At 47.1% G+C, this 22,193-nt stretch overlaps 1 protein-coding gene across 2 annotated transcripts in view; it reads left to right on the top strand.

The window, feature by feature from the left end:
- Positions 1-1,393: 1,393 nt before the first annotated feature.
- The window catches only part of UBE2O (ubiquitin conjugating enzyme E2 O), a 56,759-nt gene continuing 35,959 nt past the window's right edge, over positions 1,394-22,193 (top strand). For both annotated transcript variants that reach the window (XM_068531108.1, XM_068531106.1), the window contains exon 1: positions 1,394-1,893. In XM_068531108.1, coding sequence (XP_068387209.1) covers positions 1,471-1,893 — 423 coding nt within the window. In that variant the 5' untranslated portion in view covers positions 1,394-1,470. The remainder of the gene's footprint in view (positions 1,894-22,193) is intronic.

Raw genomic sequence — 22,193 nt, 5'->3', positions numbered from 1 at the left:
TATCAGCTTGCCAACTTTATAAGACTAGTAAGTGGCAGTGCCGAAAATTGGAATCAAACTCTTCTTGTTTGTTATGCGGGCTTTCTCTAGTTGCGCTGAGCAGGGCCTAGTCTTCCTTGCGGCGCGCAGGCTTCTCATTGCGGTGGCTTCTCTTGTTGCGGAGCACGGGCTCTAGGTGCGCGGGCTCAGTACCTCCACAGCATGTGGGATCTTCCCGGGCCTGGGACTGAACCCATGTACCTTGCATTGGCAGGCGGATTCTCACACTGCGCCACCGGCAAGCCCCTATGGCTTCCACTCTTAACTACCTCACTATCCTACCTCTTGCCATGCATAAGCCTCAAGGAGCTTTGAACTCATTTAGGTGTATTTAAAGCCAAACCACAGGGGCCACTAACACTTGCTTACCTTTCTTTCTTTCTTTAATTTTATTTATTTTTGGCTGCGTTGGGTCTTCGTTGTTGCGCGCGGGCTTTCTCTAGTTGCGGCGAGCGGGGGCTACTCTTCGTTGTGGTGCACGGGCTTCTCATTGAGGTGGCTTCTGTTGTTGCGGAGCACTGGCTCTAGGCACTCAAGCTTCAGTAGTTGCAGCGCGCGGGCTCAGTAGTTGTGGCTCTCGGGCTCTAGAGCGCAGGCTCAACAGTTGTGGTGCACGGACTTAGCTGCTCTGCGGCATGTGGGATCTTCCCGGACCAGGGCTCGAACCCGTGTCCCCTGCATTGGCAAGCGGATTCTAAACCACTGTGCCACCAGGGAAGCCCAACTTGCTTACCTTTCTGATCGTTCTCTGGGACTCCTTCACCAACCCCTTGACCAATCCCTGAGGGGTCATAACCTTCCAGGCTGTGCACGGAATTCCCTAACGCAATACACTCTAGATACACTCTCTATGTGGCCTTGCTTACAAGCTGCCTTGGAGCTGCTTTTAAGCTATTTAATGTGTACAGTACATGTTTTGCCTCCCCAACTAGATTGTAAACACCTAGAGGACAGAGACTGTATCTTGTTCTTTCTGTATCCCTCTCAGTGCCTATGACTAGATTGGAGACGCCAGGGGAGCTCATGAAGTGTTGTTGACACTCTTCGGACCATCCTCCGTCCCACCTCGGCCACTCCCCTTTTCCTCGGTGACCACACTACTTCCTCCTCCTGGGTCCCCACCCCTGCCCGCTCCCTCTACTTTTATCCCCTCTGGCCCCGCCCGCCCTCGTGGAGTTCATCCTTTCCCACCTCGCCCACCGCCCCAGGCAGACTCTCCAGCGTCCCCTAGCGACAAGGCGGTAGCCCCTAGCAACCGCATCTCGGTTTCCTGACGACGACGGCACGTAAGGTCACGTCAGCGCGCCGTGGTTCCGCCCCCGGCGCCGGCTGGCCCCGCCTGCCCGCGCCTCTTTCGCCGCCGCCGCTGCTGCCGTTGCTGCTGCCGCCGCCGCTGCCGCCGCCGCCGCCCGAGACTCGCGCAGAGCAGTTATGGCGGATCCCGCAGCACCCGCGCCCGCAGTCCCGGCTCCCGCCCAGGTCCCGGACACGGCCCCGGACGAGACCTCGGCCCCGGACGCAGCCCCCGCCCCGGCCCCGGCGCCGGCGCCCGCCCCGGACTCGGCCTCCGGGCCGTCCTCGGACTCCGGTCCCGAAGCCGGCTCGCAGCGGCTGCTGTTCTCTCACGACCTGGTGTCGGGCCGTTACCGCGGCTCGGTGCACTTCGGGCTGGTGCGACTCATCCACGGCGAGGACTCGGACTCGGAGGGCGAGGAGGAGGGCCGCGGGAGCTCGGGCTGCTCCGAGGCGGGGGGCGCGGGCCACGAGGAGGGCCGGGCCAGCCCGCTGCGCCGCGGCTACGTGCGCGTCCAGTGGTACCCGGAGGGCGTCAAGCAGCACGTGAAGGAGACCAAGGTGCGGCTGGGCGGCGGGCCGGCGGGCCGGCGGGCGGGGGCCGGGCCCGGGGGCCGACGGAGGACCGAGTTGGCTGCTAGAGCCGTAGGGTAGGAGGGGAGATGTGCGGGGCGCTGCCCGGAATGGTGCAACTGCAGTGGGCCGAGGTGGGAGGACAAGCCTCAGCGGAGGGGACGCTCCGGTGCAAAGTCATTGCACTAGCCCTGGGCCACCGGGCCCCGGGCTTCCGCACGCGGAGGACTTCCAAGCCGTACTAGGCTGCGGTGTCGGCCTCAAGATCGTTTATGTGGACCCACTCTAGCGGGGGGAACTCCTGGGGCTCTCGGGCACGCTCGGCTTTACACCGGTGCGGCGTTTTGCTGACCCCCAAGGAGCTACATGCTGCATTGTGCATCCAGAAAGGAAGGCCGTGCCGGTCCGGTCCGTGCAGGGAGGGGTTGTGGCATTCCAAAACAAAGATAGAGGTGAAAATCGCGGCCGACATAAAACCCCAAGAAGTTCACTAGATTACAGAATGCGTTATTATGGGTGAAGAAAACCAACTCCTTTGTGTTTTACCTTGTTGCCTCGTTTTAATTGCTGCAGGGAACTTTGAGTAAATCATTAACAATCAGAGCCGTGATATTAATAGTAGTGGGGGAGCAGGGAGGGATGTGACAGCTGCTGACTGGCATTGATGACTCTTAAGTACAGTTGGACTTCTTGAAAAAAAAAATACTGTAGAACCATGGATGGAGGAGAGCCACCCATTTGGAAACCTGAAGGTTTTTTTTTTTTAACCTGAGGCCATTAAGGAAACGTCAGACTCCCCTATGATGTTGGTGAATATTGCAGTTTTAAAAAACTGCAAAAAGCATTCATCGTCATAACCTGAAACTGTGAACCAAGGTTGGTTTGGTGGTTTTCATGACTTGTTTTCTTGAGTGTGAATTCCTATCAGTGATTCAGACAGACACACACGCCCCCTGTATTTTTCACCCCTTCTTCATCTCCTCCTCCTTCTCTCCTTCAAGAAAACATTTCGAAGCAGGAATCAGGCCTGAGCTGGTTTAGCTGCCTGGGATGTTGAGTGGTGTGATTTCAGGGGAGGGCACTTTAGAAGTTAATCTGGGTTTCTCACACCCTGGGTGACAAAGGTGACCTGCACAAGGGGTCTGTGATGACAGCTCAGGCGGGGAAAAAGGCCTCACTCCCAGGAAGAGCCTGTGACCCATTTCCTAGTGGCAGAAGTGACTGCTGATACCAGCAAGGTCTTTTTCCTGGCCAGTGCACGGGCATCCACAGACACAGAAATCTGCACGCAGGACCCCTGGCTTCCCCTCAGAGAAATACAAATCAGGCGGTGGTTTCTCTGACTCAGAGAGAAAATGGTAAGTTCATGCAAAAGTATGCGGAAAAGATTACTTTCTGCAGCAGAATGCTTCTTAAAAATTACCCTCAGTATTGCCGTGTTGGGAAGAGAAGATTTTTGCTCTTTACGCTGTGTTCGTGCATTGTCACACTAGCAAATGGTTGCTAGCGTTTTCCCGTGGGTTCTTAAAAAATGTTTTGCCCTAACCATCTTCTCTAAAGGTTTATGACTTCTGGAACGGAACTCGTTTTACTCTGTCATGGCCTCCTGCCCTGGGACTCAGGGAGGCAGGCCTAGCTCATTGCCGGGAGCTGCCATGTTTATCAGTTGTTGTTCCTGTTCATCTTGACACTGGTGGTTAACTTTGTTTACAGTTATGTTCAGTCTGTCTCCCCCCACCATGTGTAATTATACGAAGTTTGACTTAAAATACCTATCTTGGAATTTAGTAGAAAATAGCTTTAAGGCGCCAGCTTGGATATATTTTGAAGCTGCCCTCTTGACTTGCTTTGAATTTGTTGAAATCCATCGTGGCTCCAGTGGTGATGTTTTCTTTGCCATTGTAGTTTCTGCAGCTTCTGAGCTTGGCAGAAGCTAAGGGATATAAGAATTCTAGGAAGTGGTGACATGTAGTGTCTATTCATGGATGGCAGGACCCACTGCTGCTTTTAGGATTTGAGAATAAGCTTATTTGGGAGGGAGAGGCGAGTTTATACCTGATAGGTACCTCTCCATTACCCTGAGCCGTAGGCACAGATGACCCTGGTCAGCTGAATGTCTCTCTTGCTTTGCTCCTGACCACCCACTAGGGTGATGGGGTGGGTCCTGGGGCCTTGCAGCATTGTGGTTTAGGAAGATTTTCCTTCTCACCTCGCACTCCTTATAAATCCATTGATGTGATGGTGTGCTGTAAAGGAAAGACCATTAGACCGAGACTGAACATTTAGGTTCTGATTCCTGATCCACCACTAATCTGGTTATGAGATTTGAGAACCCAATTATTGATAGAATCATATAGTGACAATCTTGGGAAACTTATTTCTTTTTAAAGCTGCCACCTATTGGCATATTATAAATAGTGTCCTGTTAGTGTGGATTGTTTAGTAGGCTGTGGAGTGTTTTTGCAGCTTTCATGTTAGTACGGTGACAGTGAGTAATCTTAGTCTCTTGATTTCTTTTAAGTTTTTAATGAACAAATTCAGAAAATTCAGAGAGAGAGATGAAGAGGCTGGCCAACAAGTCCTACCCCCTCCTGGCCACTACCATGAAAATTATCAGCAGAAATAAAATAAGTAGTTCTTCCTAGAAACTGGAATTTATGGTCCAGCTCCTGAAGCTTCAAGCAGCCAAAGTTAAGCTTCTTTAGGACTTAAAAGAAGCACACAGTTTGAGCTCCTTCCTTTCCTTGAGCTCCTGACCCCTTCAGTATGGTAGCTGATTTATCTACTTGAAACTTTTCCCATTTGGCCACGGGTCTCCTATGCGGAGATTTGCCCCATCCCCATCAGTGGTCATCCTTTGAGTAAATTTTTGGAGTAAAGCCAAATGCCGATGGCCTCTTCCCCTTCTTGAGCATTGGCTAGACATGGTGGGTCTTTCTGGTCTCCGTGTGAGATGGTTGGACAGAGTGGCCCCTATAAGGAAGAGAGCTAACTGCTGTCTGTCCAGGTTTAGGGCCTTCCTGTTTACACTGCTTTAGCTTTCCTTTGCTTTCCCATCTCTTGTGCGTTGTCTTTTGCTCTCAGTTGCCGCAACTTTCAGCGTCTCGCCTGGTTTGAAATTTAATGTCTCTAAATTAAAGCTGTCTGTTCATGATCATCCTGCTTTTGTGAGATGTTGTGTGTGTGTGTGTGTGTGTGTGTGTGTGTGTAGCATCCCTGATGTCAGGAATTGGCTTTTCAGTCTATTTTTGGCTCCTACTCAGGCCATCATTTCCATGGGGAAAGCTATTTAAGTGTAGCATCACAGCATGAGAAGTTTGCTTGCCTCGCTTGTCCAGGTGCTGGGCCCATTAAAAGCAGTTGTTCTTAGTGATGTAAGGTTAACCAAGATGCAGGACTAAGTGCATCTAATTACATTTTATTCAGGTAGGATCACAGCGCTTGTGGCATCTCACCGTTGTTCTGTGATTTTAGTCTTCGTCCCTTGGCTTCTGGTTTCTAACTCCTAGGCCTCAGTGCCTTCGTGGTGCCTCTGTCTGGCTCGCCACCTGACTCAGGGGCACTTTCACCAGATGAAGGGCGTGTGTTTGTGTCCTGTGATTGGAAGTCAAAACCCTTGGGTGCTCTTCCTGTCTGTCACCTACTCTGAATGACCTTGGCCTTGTCACTGCCTCATTTTGTCTCTCTGCAATAAAATACGAGGTCTGTCTTTCTAGCCCCTGAAATGAGCCTGCACAGGTGGAATAACCCAAAGTGTAGCCAGGTGGTGCCCGTAGCAGCCACTTGGCTATTAGCAGACACCATCCTGATGTCCATCAGGCAGAGCCAGCCCCGTCCCTTCAGGAGATCACGTCCACGTGTCATAGGGCAATGCCACTCGAAAGAGAAGCAAAAGGTGCACCACAGGGGATTGTTCCAGGGGTGTAGGAATTCCTATTTGATGATGTTGTTGCTTGTGATCTGGTGGATTATAGATTTGATTTCTTTATTAAGCCTCTTCTATAAATACTCATGATCTTCACTCCTCTGTTACTTTATAAGAAATTCAGTAGTGCACGTTTAAAGTAACGTCTGCGGAAGTCCACCAACCTCCAGGAGGGGGAGGGTATGAATACGTATGTATGTATGTATGTATGTATGTATGTATGTATGTTATGTATATCTTCCAGAATCTAGGAGGCATCTTTTGAAATTCCCAAAAGACAGGTAATGAGATTATGAATTATAGGGATGGCAGAGTATTGCTTTTGTACTTAAGGATTACATAAGGTTTGTTCTTCTCATCATTGTGGTACTATGTGCTGGGCACTTATGTGTATTGCTCACTTAATGCTTACAGTACCCCTGTGAATTAGGTACTCTTATTATCCCTGTATTTCAGAGGAGGAAACTGAGGAACAGAGAAGTTGAGTAACTTGTCCAATGTCACACTGCTAATAAGTGGAGGAACCCAAATACAAATGGACGTAAATATAGTTTGCTGTCATCTGAGGATTCATAGGTCGTTACTATATCGAGTTCCCTAATCAAACATGAGTCACAAACCCTGTGGTTGGCATTAATCATCCAGTCTTTGCACACTTAGAAGTCATAGTGGAGTAGGAGGGAAGCACAGGTGAGGAGAAAGGCAGGGCACTGGGATGGGTGGACGGTGGACCCGTGGCCGCGAGGGGGGCGATCGCGGCTGGGAGCAGGAGTGTGGGAGCAACACCATGTTGGCGCTACAGGGCGCTTCTCTTCTACAGTGGTCATTCCCTAGCCCCTCGGTCGTTATCAAAATCATGGTCAGAAAACACATTTCATTTCCGGAGAATCTGTGAACACCCCTAGATGTTGAGTGTAAGGAACCTTTGTAAGTCTGATTCCCCGCCTGCATCTCCCGCAGCAGAGCAAGTCTGAGTAACTGGTCTTTCTGTGTTGTCTTAGAAAAGATTGGTGTTAGGAAATCCAGCTTGACCTCGTGCCCCCTCTCCTGCTGCTGTTGTCACCCTCTGGCTGGGAATGCTGAGTCACGAGTCAGGTTCAGGTTCGGAAGGACGCCTGGGAGAGAGGCTGAATTCCGCTCGGTCCCAGTCCCTTCTCCTGTCAGTTTCCCGGCGGACTCTGCTCCCCACCTGTTTTTGCTTTAGGACATTGAAGGTCTTTTAGTGCTTTCCCTATCCCCACATCACTGGTATTCCTACTTTTTTCTTTGTCATTTTCCTGTCCTATTGAAAGGAACTTTTTCTCTTTTTTACTGTTTTACCCGGGGGCCTCATGGACTCCAGTGGAACATCTGTGGGGCCAGTACTTTACAAGAGGGGTGCAGGTATAGTGTGTGACGTGAATTGCCATCACAACAATGCTGGACCCGTGATCAGTGTTAGCTGACCCTGTGGTCCCCTCGGAGTTGAATTTAGGGCGATTTCAATGATGAGTGGGTTCTCTTTTAAAAAGCCTTAACCCTTGGAAGACATAATCCGTGCTTCTGTTCCGATTGAAAGAACTTTCGGAGTTGGCGGCCCAGAGCTTAGGCTGCTTCTGGATCGGGGTGGGAGGGTGCTCAAAAGGGGGAAATGGCCATCAGGACCGTTTACAAAGTGCTTTTCGGTTTACAAGATGCTGTCACTTGTATTTACTAGCTGTTTGGTGTTTTTAACTGTAGCTCCTCCCTGAGGCTTCACTGGCCTGGCGGCTCGATGCTAAGCCCTGAGAAAGTCGAGGTTTTCATGCTGCTGCGTCCACAGTGGCAGCTCTTACTGAGCAGGGACACACGTTCAGAATTGCTTCTCTTGCTGACATTTCCGCCAGCCTCAGGGGGCTTTATTAGGAACCACCTGACGTGTGGTTACGGACAGGGAAGAGCAAAACGCTTACTGGAATTTTTTGTAGTTCAGAATAGAACTGAATCATGTTAATGGGTAACGGTCTGCACTTATCTACTCCAAGCTTATTTGCCCTTGTTTTGCTCTTCAGCTGCTCTCTGCGGTTGAGGAATTCATGTCCTTCAGTGCAGGCTGACTGTGTTGAATGGATCTTTTGGTCAGTTTTGTCCACAGGTATACTGTGTTCTTCTGAAGCAGGACTGTGAAAAACTTTTTATGATTTAAACATTGAGGCAAATGATACATTGTTCAGAAGTATTCAGCTAGGCAGTGAGTGCTGGAATGCATGTCCTTTTTGGGTTAAATCCAGTTGACTGGTTGAGGGGTTTTTGGTTTGCATATTTTGAGAGACGGACACATTTTATTTTCTGCAACGAGGTCAAAGGAGTAAGACACTTACCAGGTCACTTCTGGTTTAAATTGATAGCATAACTATATCTGGTAAAAATTCATTCTAACTATGACAATCTGAGCAGTTAAAAAAGTTTAACTGAGTAGTGCTTTAAAAAAAGAAAAAAAAGAAAAAGCAGTCAATCCTATTCAACATTAAAATGAAACCCCCCAGCTCCTGGAGAGATTTCCTGCAGTCTTAAGCGTGTTCTTCATTTGCATCCTGCAAGCAGAGAGCTGGTCTTTCACACTCCGCAGCTCTGATGAGGTTCTTCCTCCTTGTTTTAATTTTGATCCTTTTTGTGGGAGATGCTGTGTGATGAGGGCTAGTGAAGCTGTCCTGACAGGCGTATCCACGGGACTGCCCTTGCTGGCCCCCCGTAAGTGCAGGTGGGAAGGAGTACGGACACACACACATCTGTGTCTCTTGTGTGGCTTCTGGCAGCATCAGGACATGACATTCTCCATGTTGAAAGCATCCTCATACTTGTCTGCTCTGTTTAATTACTTAAGGGAGTTCGAGGGCCCTGAAGGCTGATGATATCACCTTCAAGATGAGGAAGAAAGAGCATCTCGCCCACCCCGGTGTGCTTTGGGGGGCACCCCAGCACCCCGTGATGAGAAGGGGTGTGTGTCTCCATTTCCTTGTGGCTGGCACACCCCAAGCCTTTCTCCTTCTGGCCTCACACCACTGGGTGTGAACAGCTCTTCGGAAGGTCACAAAGGACTAGTGAATTCCTGGTCATTGTACTCACTGATTTTTTCTCAGTTCCTGTCCTTTTGACCTGCCAGCCTTGTTAATACGGTCCATCACCCTCCTACGGGAACCTTTCTTCCATTGGGTTCCACTATGTAGTGAATTTTTCTCTCTTTTACCTTTTTTCCCCTTACCTCTCTCAGAGATTCTCCTCTCCTCCTGTCTTTTCTTCAGTGCTCTCATCGGCTCCTGCAGTGCAGCTGGTACCTGCATTTACACGACTTCCACGTCCATAGCACGTTCCCAACTGCTTACTTGCTAGCCCTGTCCTGTCATCTAGAGCCTCAGACTTCTCACGTGTAACTGCCCTCCCCACCCCAAATCTATGGAATTTTAAAAATTCCTTTTCCCAACTTTTTATTATGAAAAAATTTCAAACATACTGAAAAGTTGGACGACTAGGCCAGTGATTACTAATTACCAACCATCATGAGTCAGCAGTTAACCTTCTGCCAAGTTTGCTTTATCTGTGTGTGTGAGAGTATGCGAATATGTTTCCTCCTGAGCCATTGGTAAGTTAGTAGCAGACATGGTGACGGTCACCTCTAAATACTCAAGTGTACATCTTCTAAAAATCAGAACATTTGGGATCATTTTAAATTTACCTTTCTGGGCTCCCATTCTAATTTTTTTTCCCTCTTATGAATAATGCTGCTATGAAAATGGGTGTACAAATATTTCTTTGAGGTCCTGTTTTCAGTTCTTTTAGGATATACCCAGAAGTGGAATTGCTGGATCATACAGTAATTCTATTTTTACTTTTTTGAGCAACTGCCATACTGTTTTTCCATAGCAGTGATACCATTTTACATTCCCACAAACAGGGCACAAGGGTCCCAATTTCTCCATATCCTAGTTTGTTATTTTTATTTATTTATTTTTTGATAATAGCCATCCTGCTGGGTGTGAGGTGATATCTCATTGTAGTTTTGATTTGCATTTCCCAAATGATTAGCGATGTTGGGCATCTTTTCATGTGCTTATTGGTCACTTGTATATCTTCTTTGAAGAGACGTTTATTCCAAGTCATTTGCCCATGTTTGAATTGGGTTGTTTGTTTTTTGTTGTTGTTGAGTTTTAGGAGTTCTCTCTGTATTCTGGATATTAATCCTTTATCAGATACGTGATTTGCAAATATTTTCTCCCATTCTCTGGGTTGCCTTTTTACTCTGTTGGTAATGTCTTGATGCATACAGTTTTAAATTTTTCATGAAGCCCAGATTTGTCTGTTTTTTCTTTTGTTGTCTGTACCTTTGGTGGCAGGCCCCCGTTCTAATTTGTCATTAAATCTTTGTTCGAAATGCCTCTTGCATCCTCTGCATGTCCTTTCTCCTGCACTGGTTTGCTCTCTGGTTGCCTCGTGTCCAGACTCCTCTCCCGGTCTCCCTGCCTCTAGACCCGGGACCCCCGGCTGACCCCCCGGGTGACCCCCCAGCCGCTTGTCATGCCTTAGCTTGTCTTCAAGGCTCCTCACCTATGTTTCACATAGCCTCCAGCCTCTTCAGGTGACTCCAGCTAATCTGTTTCCCCAAATCAGTTGCGCTGTTTCTTGCGTCTCAAGCCCCGTGGCACTTAGACGACACACTCGGGTTCTCTCCCTGGGTTGGACGCTTCTTGAGAAAGAGAGCTTTCTGTGAAAGCTTATATTTTGAGTGACTCACGTGTAGGAGTGAGTAACTCCTTCAATTAAAAATGGATCTAACCATCCCTGTTTATTAGTGGTGGGGGAGTGGGGAAAGCGTGGGTAAATGATACCCGATCGGCACTTGTAAAGGCTGATTGCATGGAATCACCTGGCTCTTGTTAATGCAGATTCTTCTGAAACAGTCAGACTGGGGTGGGTGGGCCTGAGGACCTGCACGTCTAATATGCTCCCTGTGATGCAGATTCTGCTTGTTCGGACTAACTACCCTTTGAATTGGACTGATATGTAGGTCCTTAAAAACTCTGTTGATGTCAATAGGTTCAGTTTTTAATCTACCCCCATACCAAGTTTTAAGTATATACAACTGGTTTGAGGTTTTTGTCTCCCTTCTGCTTAGTCTTCTGGTAGCAGTGTTAATGCCAGAAATTGTCAAAAGATGGGGCCACAGGAGGGAAGGGAAATTAAGTTGCCCTTAAAAACCAGACAGTGCTTTCAGGTCATAGTGGTAGAAAGACCTGTTTTCTTCCCCACTACCCTTTTGCCTACTGACCAATATTAATACACAGCTGTCGCTAAGACGTTTCATTGGACTTAATTTCTTTTTAGGGTGTAAATATATGACAGTTGTTACGAGTATAATGCAACCAGTCCAAGAGAAAAATGATTGAAATTGCTATCCTTTATCCAGCCTGTACCAGCGGGTTGCCTGCTGTGTGCCAGGCAGTGGAATGCTTGCTTTGCGTGTGTCATCTTTCTCTTTCCCTGAAGTGGCCAGCGTCCCCATTTTAGAGAGGAAGAGACTAAAACCGAGAGGATGGCTGTAACTCGCTCGAGGCCACACGACTAGTGAGGGGCCGGCCTGGGATGTTTGTGCTGCCAAAACTTGGGCTCTTTTCTCTTTCTTTCTTTCTTTTTTAATTAATTAATTAATGTATTTATTTTTGGCTGTGTCGGGTCTTGCTCGCGGCACGCGGGATCTTTCGTGGCTCTTTCATCGCTTTGCGTGGGCTTAGTTGCCCCAAGGCATGTGGGATCTTAGTTCCCCTTGAACCGAGTCCCCTGCATTGGAAGTGGATTCTTAACCACTGGACCACCAGGGAGATCCCTCGGGCTCTTTGCACTGGGTACACAGCTGCCCCTGCAACTGCTGAGTGCTGTGGAAGGTGGAGAACCCCGCCCCAGACCCTGCCCTCTAGATCAGGGGCCAGCAGACTTCCATAAAGGGCCAGGTAGAAATATTTTAGGCTTAGCAGGCTATACCATCTCCTTCACATCTACTCACCTTTGCTGTGGCAGTGTGAAAACATTCAGAGACAATAAGCAAACAAATGGGCATGGGCTGTGTTCCAATAAGATTTTACTTTAAAAAAGAGGCAGCAGGCTGGATTTGGCCTGTAAGCCACAGTGGGCCAGCCTGTGCTCTGGAGGGGTCCTGAGCAATGGACACATGATGTAAGCCACGTCTTGTAATTTTAACCTTAATAAGGAGCCACGTTTGAAAAGAAAATAGAAAACAGGTGAAATTAATTGTAATGTATTTTAATCCAATGTATCAAAAATATGCCAACGTGTAATCAGTATAAAAATTATTATTGAAATATTTTACATTTTCCGTTCTCTAACGGCTACTGTATTGGATAGCACTGATCAAGAAACTTAGTCTGATAGGATAGAACAACATCGCTCTAACCCCTTAGAGTGCTTTATTTTCTTCATAGCACCTAGCAGTCTCTGAGATTTTATTACTTCATTTCCTTCTTTGCTGTCTCCCCCACCAGAAAGTAAGGGGTCAGAAACGTCTCTGTTCTCAGTGCCTAGAACAGGACTGGCCCAAAGCAGCACTGATGTTTGTTTCATGAGTGAATGAAGGAGCGCACATAAGGTTCCATCTGAAGGTGCAGTGAACACTCAAGGGAGTTTGGTGGGAGAGCATTAGGAGAAGCTTTCGTGGAGGCAGGTTTTGGGCTAGCTCTTGAAAGGTAAGAATTTGGAATCACAGTGCTGGGAGGGAAGGGTGTCCTAAGTGGGAAGACCAATGTGAACAAAGACAAGAGAGGCCGGAAGTTTGGGCAACATTCCGGAGCGATAGTTCACTTGGCCTTAGAGCTCCTTTAGACTTAAAAATTATTGAGGCCCCCAGTGAGCTTTCATTTATATGGGTTGTATCGATATTTACCATATAAGAAATTTAAGCAAAATTTAAAACTCAGGAATGCCCAGGCACACATTCTGTTAGCCATCAGAACAGTGACATCACGACATCATGGCGCCTCTGGAAAATTCCACCATAGACTTGTGAGAGGACGAGAGTGAACAGAGCAAGTAACACCTTAATAGTATTTTGAGGAAGTTTTGACTTTGGACCTCCTTCAAGGGCCTCAGGGATCCCTAGGCCACATTTTGAGAACTGCCGAGCTGGAGGTGGGGGTGAGGAGAAGGCAGGTGAGAGAGAGAGTGGCAGCAAATGTGCTTGGATCTGATTGCAAATAATAACAGTCAACGTTTTCGTGCACCTGCTGAGTTCTAGGCACTGTTGTAAGCACTTTACATGTGTTAGCTCATGTGGGAAAACCCTGTGGAACAGGTGTTATTATTGAACAGATGAGGGCGGGTCTGAGGCTGCCCAAGGTCACGTAGTGAGTGGGAGAGCCTGGGTTATGCCAGGCAGTTGCCCCTCAGAGACTGCATCGCACTTGCTCTGTGTTTATAAAGGTCTTTGAATGATAGACTCAGGAGTTTGGTTTTTTTGTTTCCGGTTTTGTTTTGTGTTTTTTTTTTTACATAATGAGGAGCCACTTCAAAGTTTGCAGTGAATGAGTGAATGATCTGGCAGCAGTTCACAAGATGGATTAGGTAGGGGAGCTGGGGATCCTGGAGACCAGTTAGGAGGCTTTTACATACAGGGCAAGTGAGTTGTGTCTTGTGTACGTTTAATTTGCACATCACATATATATATGCATGGCTCACGCAGAGTGTTGAAAGTACTGATTTTTCAAACAGAATGGCCTCTTGAGTGTAACCCAAGGACTTCAGAGGGAAAGCTGGTGTGTTGAACTTAGTGATGGCGTCAGGGATTTTTCAAGGATAATTTTGATGATGCTCAGTTTGACCTGGGGACCCAGCTCCCAAGTGAAATTAGGACTCTGTTGAATGTGAGACAGCAGCCGTAAGGCTTTGAGTTAGGCTCATGGGGATAGAGAGGTGGATGGGTGTTGGGGAAGGTTTGCTCAGCGGGGCACAAGGGCAGGAAAGGCTTCTGGGGAGTAAGAAGCAAAGCACGTGTAGCACTGACAGGGCTGCAGCAGTGGGTGTCGGCAGGCCAGGTGCCGGGATGGTCAGGAGCGAGTTGAGGAGCCATTACGTTTCTTGTTTCTTATTGTGGCAAAATATGCATAACATAAAATTTACCTTTTTTTTTTAAATATGAGGAACAGATGTTGACCACCATTCACTCTTTATTTATTTATTTATTTATTTATTTATTTATTTATTTATTTATTTATTTATTTATTTATTTATTTATTTATTTATTTATGGCTGTGTTGGGTCCTCGTTTCTGTGCGAGGGCTTTCTGCAGTTGCGGCGAGCGGGGGCCACTCTTCATCGCGGTGCGCGGGCCTCTCACTGTCGCGGCCTCTCCCGTTGCGGAGCACAGGCTCCAGACGCGCAGGCTCAGTAGTTGTGGCTCACGGGCCTAGCCGCTCCGTGGCATGTGGGATCTTCCCGGACCGGGGCACGAACCCGTGTCCCCTGCATTGGCAGGTGGATTCCTAACCACTGCGCCACCAGGGAAGCCCCCAAATTTACCATTTTAAGTGTACAGTTCAGTAGCATTAAGTATAGTCACGTTTTTGTGCGACCTTCTCCACCATCCATCTCCAGGACTGTTTCATCTCCCCAAACTGAAGCTCTGTCCTCATTAAACAGTAACCATTTGAAAGAGGACTAGCCATTCACTGCAGACACGTGGTCCCCCAGCATTCAGGGAGTGAGGGGACATGTGGCAGAGACCCGGGCTTCCCAGGGGCACGACCAGGTGATGTCCCTCCAGTAACAGCAATGGGGACGGAGGGTGAGGACCCTGTTTTGGATGTGCTGTGTTTTAGGTGCCCGGAAGCATTAACGTGAAGCGAGACACCTGCCTTGGGAATATGTATTCAGTCTGTCCCCCATCTTTCTTTTATTCTTATAGTTGTCCTATTTCATGCCCTCATAATTGCATTTTAAAAATAAACACTATTTAGGTTTACAGAAAAGTTGCAAAGATCCTGGTATACCCTTCACCCAGCTTCCCCCCAACGTTAACGTCTTATGTAACACGGTATATTTGTCCAAAGCAAGAAGCTAACATTGGTTCCACACGATTAGCTAAACTACACACTTCTACTTGGATTAGTTTTCCACTAATGTCTTTTTTTCTGTTCCAGGATCCAAATCTATGATACTACATTCCATTTAGCATAATTGCCTTTGGAATGTTGGAAAAACCCTTCTAATTGATCTCTCTTTACCTAATCCACACTTCATCCTCTTCCCTAAGAGTTATCTTACTGAAGAATTTTGTTCAACAGCTTTGGATGCCAGAGAGAAGGGGTCAAGCAAGATGCTCTCTGAGAGAAGGCAGTCGGAAGCCACCTGTAACTGTGGAGAGCACTTGTGGAGAGTAGAGGGCAGCCGCTGGCAGAAAGAGCGGCAGCGGGTAGACAGGTGAATGCGGAGGGCGTGGGAGTGTAGGCACCCAGGGTCAGGGACGTAGGGAAAGTGCAGACCTAACGTCCTGTTGTTCGGTCTCTGTGATCCAACACTGAAGAAAAATTGGTGGGATTATTCTCTTATTTGTCTTAGATTGATAGCTTTTTTATTTTTCTGATTGCAAGTTATATTAAGTTACTTATACATACTTAATACAAAATTGCAAAAACATACAAAAAGTAGGTTAAAAAAAAGTCTCCTATGATTCCGCCACTCAAGTATAACTGCTTTGTATCATTTCAGTGGATGGTTATTCTAGCCTTTTATGAACATATAAATATTTGTTTTAGCAAATACATGCTGTGCTTAATCCCTCCCCTTGTCCCACACCACTTAACAAATGTAAACTGGACTGTTTGCAAGTGTCCAGGAGGAGTTCAAGTTTGCAGTACCCATGTGTATTTCCACAGAATAGTGGAAGCTTTAAACCCAGACAGTCTTCTTGCCTTTGCTGGTCAGTGTTCTAGAACGCACCTTTCCCACAACAGTGTCATCTGTGTCGTAACTCTGTCGGATTTGTTGCTGTGCAGGCGACTCCTCATGCTTTGATGCACACTGATTCTCTTGGGCTCGAATCTAAAGACTTATTCCCAGATTGTCTTTTAGAAACAAAGAGCACCAATAACAAAAACCTTTGCCACTTTTACCTGGCCTCGGCTTTAGGGTCTCAGGTCCGAGCCTTCTGCTGAACCCACAGCAGACATTGGCTGAGGAGGTGCCCGGGTCTTGGGTCTTTGCACCCATCCGTCCCTCTTCCTCACAAAGGCCAGCACCGTGGGCACCTCACAGGGGTTTGCTCAGCCCTTCAGGATCATTTCCTCTGTTGATCAGCTCATCCCATAAACTACTCTTCAAGTACGATTCATCATGCCCTTTCTGCGTTCTCTCTATTGGAATTGTCATCTGTAACCCTGGGGGCCTGCCTATTCACGTTCTTCTAACAGCAGCTGTGGTGCCCACTGCCTTTGCTCTTTTCAGATGTGATGGGGTTAACGTTTGTGGAGTACACGCAGACTCACTGCAGGCACAATTGGAAAGGCCGAGTAGGACCGCTTTCTTTCTGGAATGTGGCTTTGGGCCTGTGTACAGTGTTCCGAAGTTGGGTGTTCAGAGGTGGAGGTGTTTCTGTTTCGTAACATTTTCTCCCCATTTCAAAAAAATTTTTTGATAGGAACTTCCCTGGTGGCGCAGTGGTTAAGACTCCGAGCTCCCAATGCAGGGGCCCGGATTCGATCCCTAGTCAGGTATCTAGATCCCACATGCATGCCACAACTAAGACCCGGCACAACCAAATAAATAAATAAATAAATACTAAAAACAGAATTTTTTTGACAGCGTGATTGTTAATGAATGCCCGTAATTCTATCAGATGGATGAAACCATTTCTTTAACCAGTCTCTTGTGACAAGCTAGTTTGTTGCCTGTTTTTCACAGTTTTAAATGATGGGGCTAATGTCTTATACTACTTTTTTTTCTATCTTTGTTAAGTTTCTTAGGATAAATTCCTAAATGAAATTACTGGTCAAGGGATAGGAGTACATTTTTTTAATATTTATTTATCTATTTACTTATTTATTTATTTATTTAGGCTGCGCCGGGTCTTCTTTGCAGCACATGGGATCTTCGTTTCAGTACGCAGTGTTGCGGCATGCGGACTCTTAGTTGCGGCATGCATGTGGGATCTAGTTCCCTGATCAGGGGTCGATCCCGGGCCCGCTGCATTGGGAGCGCGGAGTCTTAACCACTGGACCACCAGGGAAGTCCCAGAATATATATATATATTTTTTTTAAATTAATTAATTTATTTTTAAATTTTGGCTGTGTTGGGTCTTCGTTTCTGTGTGAGGGCTTTCTCTAGTTGGGGCAAGTGGGGACCACTCTTCATCGCGGTGCGCGGGCCTCTCACTATTGCGGCTTCTCTTGTTGCAGAGCACAGGCTCCAGACGCGCAGGCTCAGTAGTTGTGGCTCACGGGCTTAGTTGCTCCGCGGCATGTGGGATCCTCCCAGACCAGGGCTCGAACCCGTGTCCCCTGCATTGGCAGGCAGATTCTCAACCACTGTGCCACCAGGGAAGCCCCCCAGAATATATTTTTAAGACTTGATTCATTTTACTAAACTGTCAACCCCCCAAGTGGTACCCACTTCCACTTCCGCCTCAGAACGCCTGTTCCCAGCACCCTGGTGAGGCTTTCTGTGCCTTATGCAGGAGCACCCACTTCCACTTCCGCCTCAGAACGCCTGTTCCCAGCACCCTGGTGAGGCTTTCTGTGCCTTATGCAGGAGCACCCAGCTAGTTGGCAGCATCTCGAGGACTAGAGCTCAGGTTAGCTGACTGGGCCTTTTTGTGGCCGTGCCCCTGTTGCCAAGAACTAAGCCCTTCTTGTGCCAGGGGGTTTCCCCGAGCCCTGCAGGATGGGCAGGCCGGTCTGCTGTGCCTTCAGCTCAGGGCGTGCATTCCCCAGGCAGAGGGCTGGACGAGGAGGCAGTGAGTAAGCTGGGGTGGGAAGGCGGAGGGACAGGAGGTGTTCAGACACAGGGCTTGGCGTCGGCATGTAGACCTGCAATTGCTGCGTCCACAGCCAGACCCGTAGACAGAATCTTGTACAGTTGCTGGGAATTGGATGAGATCACCCTGAGCACCGCTCAGCATAGCGCTGGCCAGCAGTTACTGCTAACGGGGGAATCGTTCAGCTCTGCTTCAGTTTCTTCATCATGTTTGGGAGCCCGCACAGTACGTATGATTGCAGGTTTAGGGGGAATATTGCTAATTAGCTTGTCTGCCCTGTAAGACTGACTTTAAATTGAAATCTTAATGCTTGTGTGTGTGTGTGTGTGTGTGTGTGTGTGTGTGTGTGTGTGTGTGTGTGTGTGTTTAAATAGATAATATATGCAGATGGAACAACATTCAAGAGGTTTAAAAGAGTATGTAATGAAATGTCTGTTTCCTTCCTACCATTTCCACCACTATGACCAGATATAGTCTATTCTGTGCGTGTGTGTGTGTGTGTGTGTGTGTGTGTATATGTATATATAATTTTTTTTTTATGAGACTAGGCATATTTTAACACCCTGTTTAGAATTTCTCTGTGATGGTTCTGCAGTGAGACTGAATTAGATTTTTTTAAACTATTAACATAGAAAAATGATATTGAAAATTTGCCTCTGCTTTCCCCCCCAGTTTTATTGAGATATAATTGACATACAGCACTATATAAATTGAAGGTGTGCAGCACAGTGATTTGGCTTAAATATATCATGAAATGATGACCACAGTAGGTTTAGTGAACATCCGTAATCTCATAGATACAAAAGAAAAAGAAAAAAATTTTTTTTCCTTGTGATGAGAACTCTTAGGATTCACCCTCAACTTTCATATATAACATACAGCAGTGTTAATTATGTTTGTCATGTTGTACATTACATCCTTAGTGCTTATTTACCTTATAACTGAAAGTTTATACCTTTGACCACCTTCCTCCAGTTCCCCCTCACCCCACCGGCTGCCTCAGGTAACCACAAATCTGACCTCTTTTTCTGTGAGTTTGTTTTTGAAGTATAATTGACCTACAACACTATGTCAGTTACTGGTGTACAACATAGTGCTTCAATATTTCTATACATTTCAAAATGATCACGGCTATTCTGTGTGTATTCTGACATGCATGTATATATTCTCCTCCCCTTCCTCCCCCTTCTCCTCCGTTTTTTTTGTTTTGTTTTGTTTTGTTTTAAACACAGTAGCTTTCTGGACAACTGTCTGCACTTGCCAGGTCACAGCTTTGGATCCAGGCCACAGGGTGGGGTTCACCCTCCCTCTTTATTAACTTTGTGGTGTAGAGTGGTGGACCTAGTGTGTCCTGTCCCTGGCCTGTTCTTCCCTCCTTTCTCCTCTTGGAAGTGTTGCCCTCTGCCGTGTTGAGTTGGGTTCAGTGTGGTGCCACGTGGGGAGAGGCCCGCTCTGCTGCAGGGGGGCAGCGGGGCCAGCATTTACTGTTCCTTGGTGCCTGCTCCCAACCCCTCTGTTCCAGGGTCTTCTCAGTAGCCAGAGGTGCCACTGTTAGGGGTGGGCGTTCACGGAGGTATTTGAATCAAAAGACCCTTTGTGGCGGGGAGGCGGAATGACAGTTTCTTTTTTTAAAGTTTAAGTGAAAAAGCCCTCCCAGAAACATCCTCGTGCCTTTCATCTCCACTCCTGGCATTTTGCTCACGAGGTGTGATGGTTTGGGCCGGGGCCGCCCCTGGAATTCCTTCCAGAAGCCGAGGCTGAACTCTGAAAGGACCCTGCACAACCCCAAAGCAGACCGTGGCCACGTGAGGTGGGCTCTGTTTCCTTTCTGCAGGGGGAGGCGTTATCCTAATCAGCTTTCCGCATCCTTGTCTCTTTCACGTGGCTCCAGAGAGACATTTCTCAGATGGCACAGCTCCTGGTGGGACTGGGGCTGTGTCTTTGGCGGTGGTTCCCAAGGTCAGCGTGTGTTTCCTACCTAGTGGGGCTTCCAGCGTCTCCGCCTCCCGTGGACCCTCACACCTTAAGTTCGCCTCTTCTGTGCTGGTATCGCCGGAGTACGAGGGCATGTTCGGTGCAGGTGGTGTCTTACTCCGAGGCCCTGAGATGATTGACGTTTGCTACATACCAGGTTTTAGTGTGTCTAGGCCCGTAGTGGCGGGGGTGGGGGGGGACTGGAAAGGGTGATTTGGTTTGACCCCCTTATTTTGTAGTCGAGGAACTAAGGCCCTGAGAGGCTAAGTGGTTGAGATTAAGGTTGATGGAAGCCACAAACGGACAAAGATGCTAAGACTTAGGAAAGAAAAGTCCACAGAAGGACACCCATTTAATTTCTGAGTAGAAGTAGAGGTTGTTAGTGGTGCTGATTTGAGTTTTCTGGGATTTAGTTGTAGCAGAGACAGGTTTTGGTATTTGACTTGGAAGACAAAATCTAAAATGCAGAGGATTTAGGGGATTTACACCATGACTCAGGAGACATTTTCCAAGAAAACTTCCTACTCAAGACCATAAAACCAGGCAACTTAACCTGGCTTGCTTAAAAAGCAACAACAACCAGTTTTATTGAGATATAACTCACATCCCATAAAATTCACTCTTTTAAAGAACACAATTCAAATGGTTTTTCGTATATTCACAGCTTTGTGTACCCATCATTACAGTCTAAATTTAGAACATTTTCATCAACCCAAAAGGAAACCCTGTGCCCATCAGTGGTCACACCGCATTCCCCGCTCCTCTCAACCCCTGGTAACCACTTTGTGTCTCAGTGGGTTTGCTTATTCTGGACATTGCATATAAATGGTAACATATGACATGTGGCCTTTTGTGTCTGGCTTCTTTCACTTAGCATGTTTTCAAGTTTCCTTCATGTTGTAGCACACATCAATACTTCATTCCTATTTATGGCCAGGTAATAGTCCATTGTATGGATAGGCCACATTTTGTTTATCCATCAATCAGTTAATGGACACTTGTTATTTCCACTTTTTGGCTATTTTGAATAGTGCTCCTATGAGCATTTGTGTACTGTACAAGTTTTTCTGTGGACATATATATTTCAGTTCTTTTGGGTACTATACCCAGGAGTAGGATTGCTGGGTTGTGTTTATTCTTTTGAGCACCTGCCAAACTGTTTTCCGGAGTGGCTGCACCATTTTACATTTCCACCAACAGTGTTTGAGGGTTCCAGTTTTTCCACATCCTCACCAACACTTGTTATTATCAGTCTTTTGATTATAGCCATCCTAGTGCAGTGGTATCACATTGTGATGCGATGTGCATTATGACTAATGATGTTGAGTGTCTTTTCATGTGCTTGTTAGCCATTTGTATATTTTCTTTGGAGAAATGTCTATTCACATAAATCCTATGTCTATTTTTTTAATTGGGTTATATGTTGGCTTGCCCCTGAGACCCTGCGTTTGGGTGTTCTTTAGACTCTAGCAGGTCTGTGGTAGGTGCCCTGTCCGTGTCATAGGGGTCTGTGCCAGGTGTCTTGCATTACATTGGGATTTTAACCTCCTTTCCTGCTTAAATATGCTCTAGAGGATTTGAGACCCTTATAAACTGAAAGGTCTTTAAGTTCTAAATCATTCTAAGAACTGAGTTCTGATTGTTTTACATCTGTTGCTCCACAGTCACTCTAGAATAAGAAAGGGGTTGTTGGATAGGGCTTCTTGGACAGTGGGGCAGCCTTTCACATACGTACCAGTCACATGAACTATGCATAGTACGCCATTTACAGTTGAAGTTTTTCAAAGGCAGAGACTATACCATCTTTTTTTTTTTCTTCTTCTTGGCTTGCTCTCATAGTACGGATTATAATATTTCTTATGCAGTAGGTGATGAAATGCTTGTTGCTTGACATGAATGTACTTTGGTAACTGAGTCGTTTCTGTAGCCCTTCGGCAGGTTGAAGGCATGGTTGTGCTGAAGCAGTGAGAGGATGCCTGTGTGTGACAAACGGCGCTTGGTTCCCAGAGGCCCGTGGCTTTCCGAGTGTGTCCTGGCCGCTGCTGCTTCCTAGATCCTCCCTCCTTAAGCAGCGTGACTGTCTGCCGAGGGGCACATGTACTGCTCTTTATGTCCTGTGACTTTCTCAGTGCTTGTTTTTAGGTTAGCATTTAAGAGTCTAATTTCATTTTGTAAGTGTGTAAAGTGTTGATTACTCGTGCTTGTTGCTCTACACTGACAGTGAGTCTCTCCCACCGGAGCCCAGCTTTGTCCTGGATCAGTTCTCACTGTCATGGTTGAATCACAGCGATCTATGGAATTTAAAGTTTCTCTGACATTTGAAACAAAAAGCTATTTGTAGGAGCAGACAGGTGGCCTTTTCAGATGACTGGGGCACTTTCTAATGGAGTTTTGCTTTC

This window comes from Eschrichtius robustus, chromosome 20 (assembly GCF_028021215.1).
Source record: "Eschrichtius robustus isolate mEscRob2 chromosome 20, mEscRob2.pri, whole genome shotgun sequence".
In the NCBI taxonomy this organism is placed as follows: Eukaryota; Metazoa; Chordata; class Mammalia; order Artiodactyla; family Eschrichtiidae; genus Eschrichtius; species Eschrichtius robustus.
Note: the sequence above shows the minus strand (reverse complement) of the source record. Positions and strands in the feature narration are given on the sequence as shown.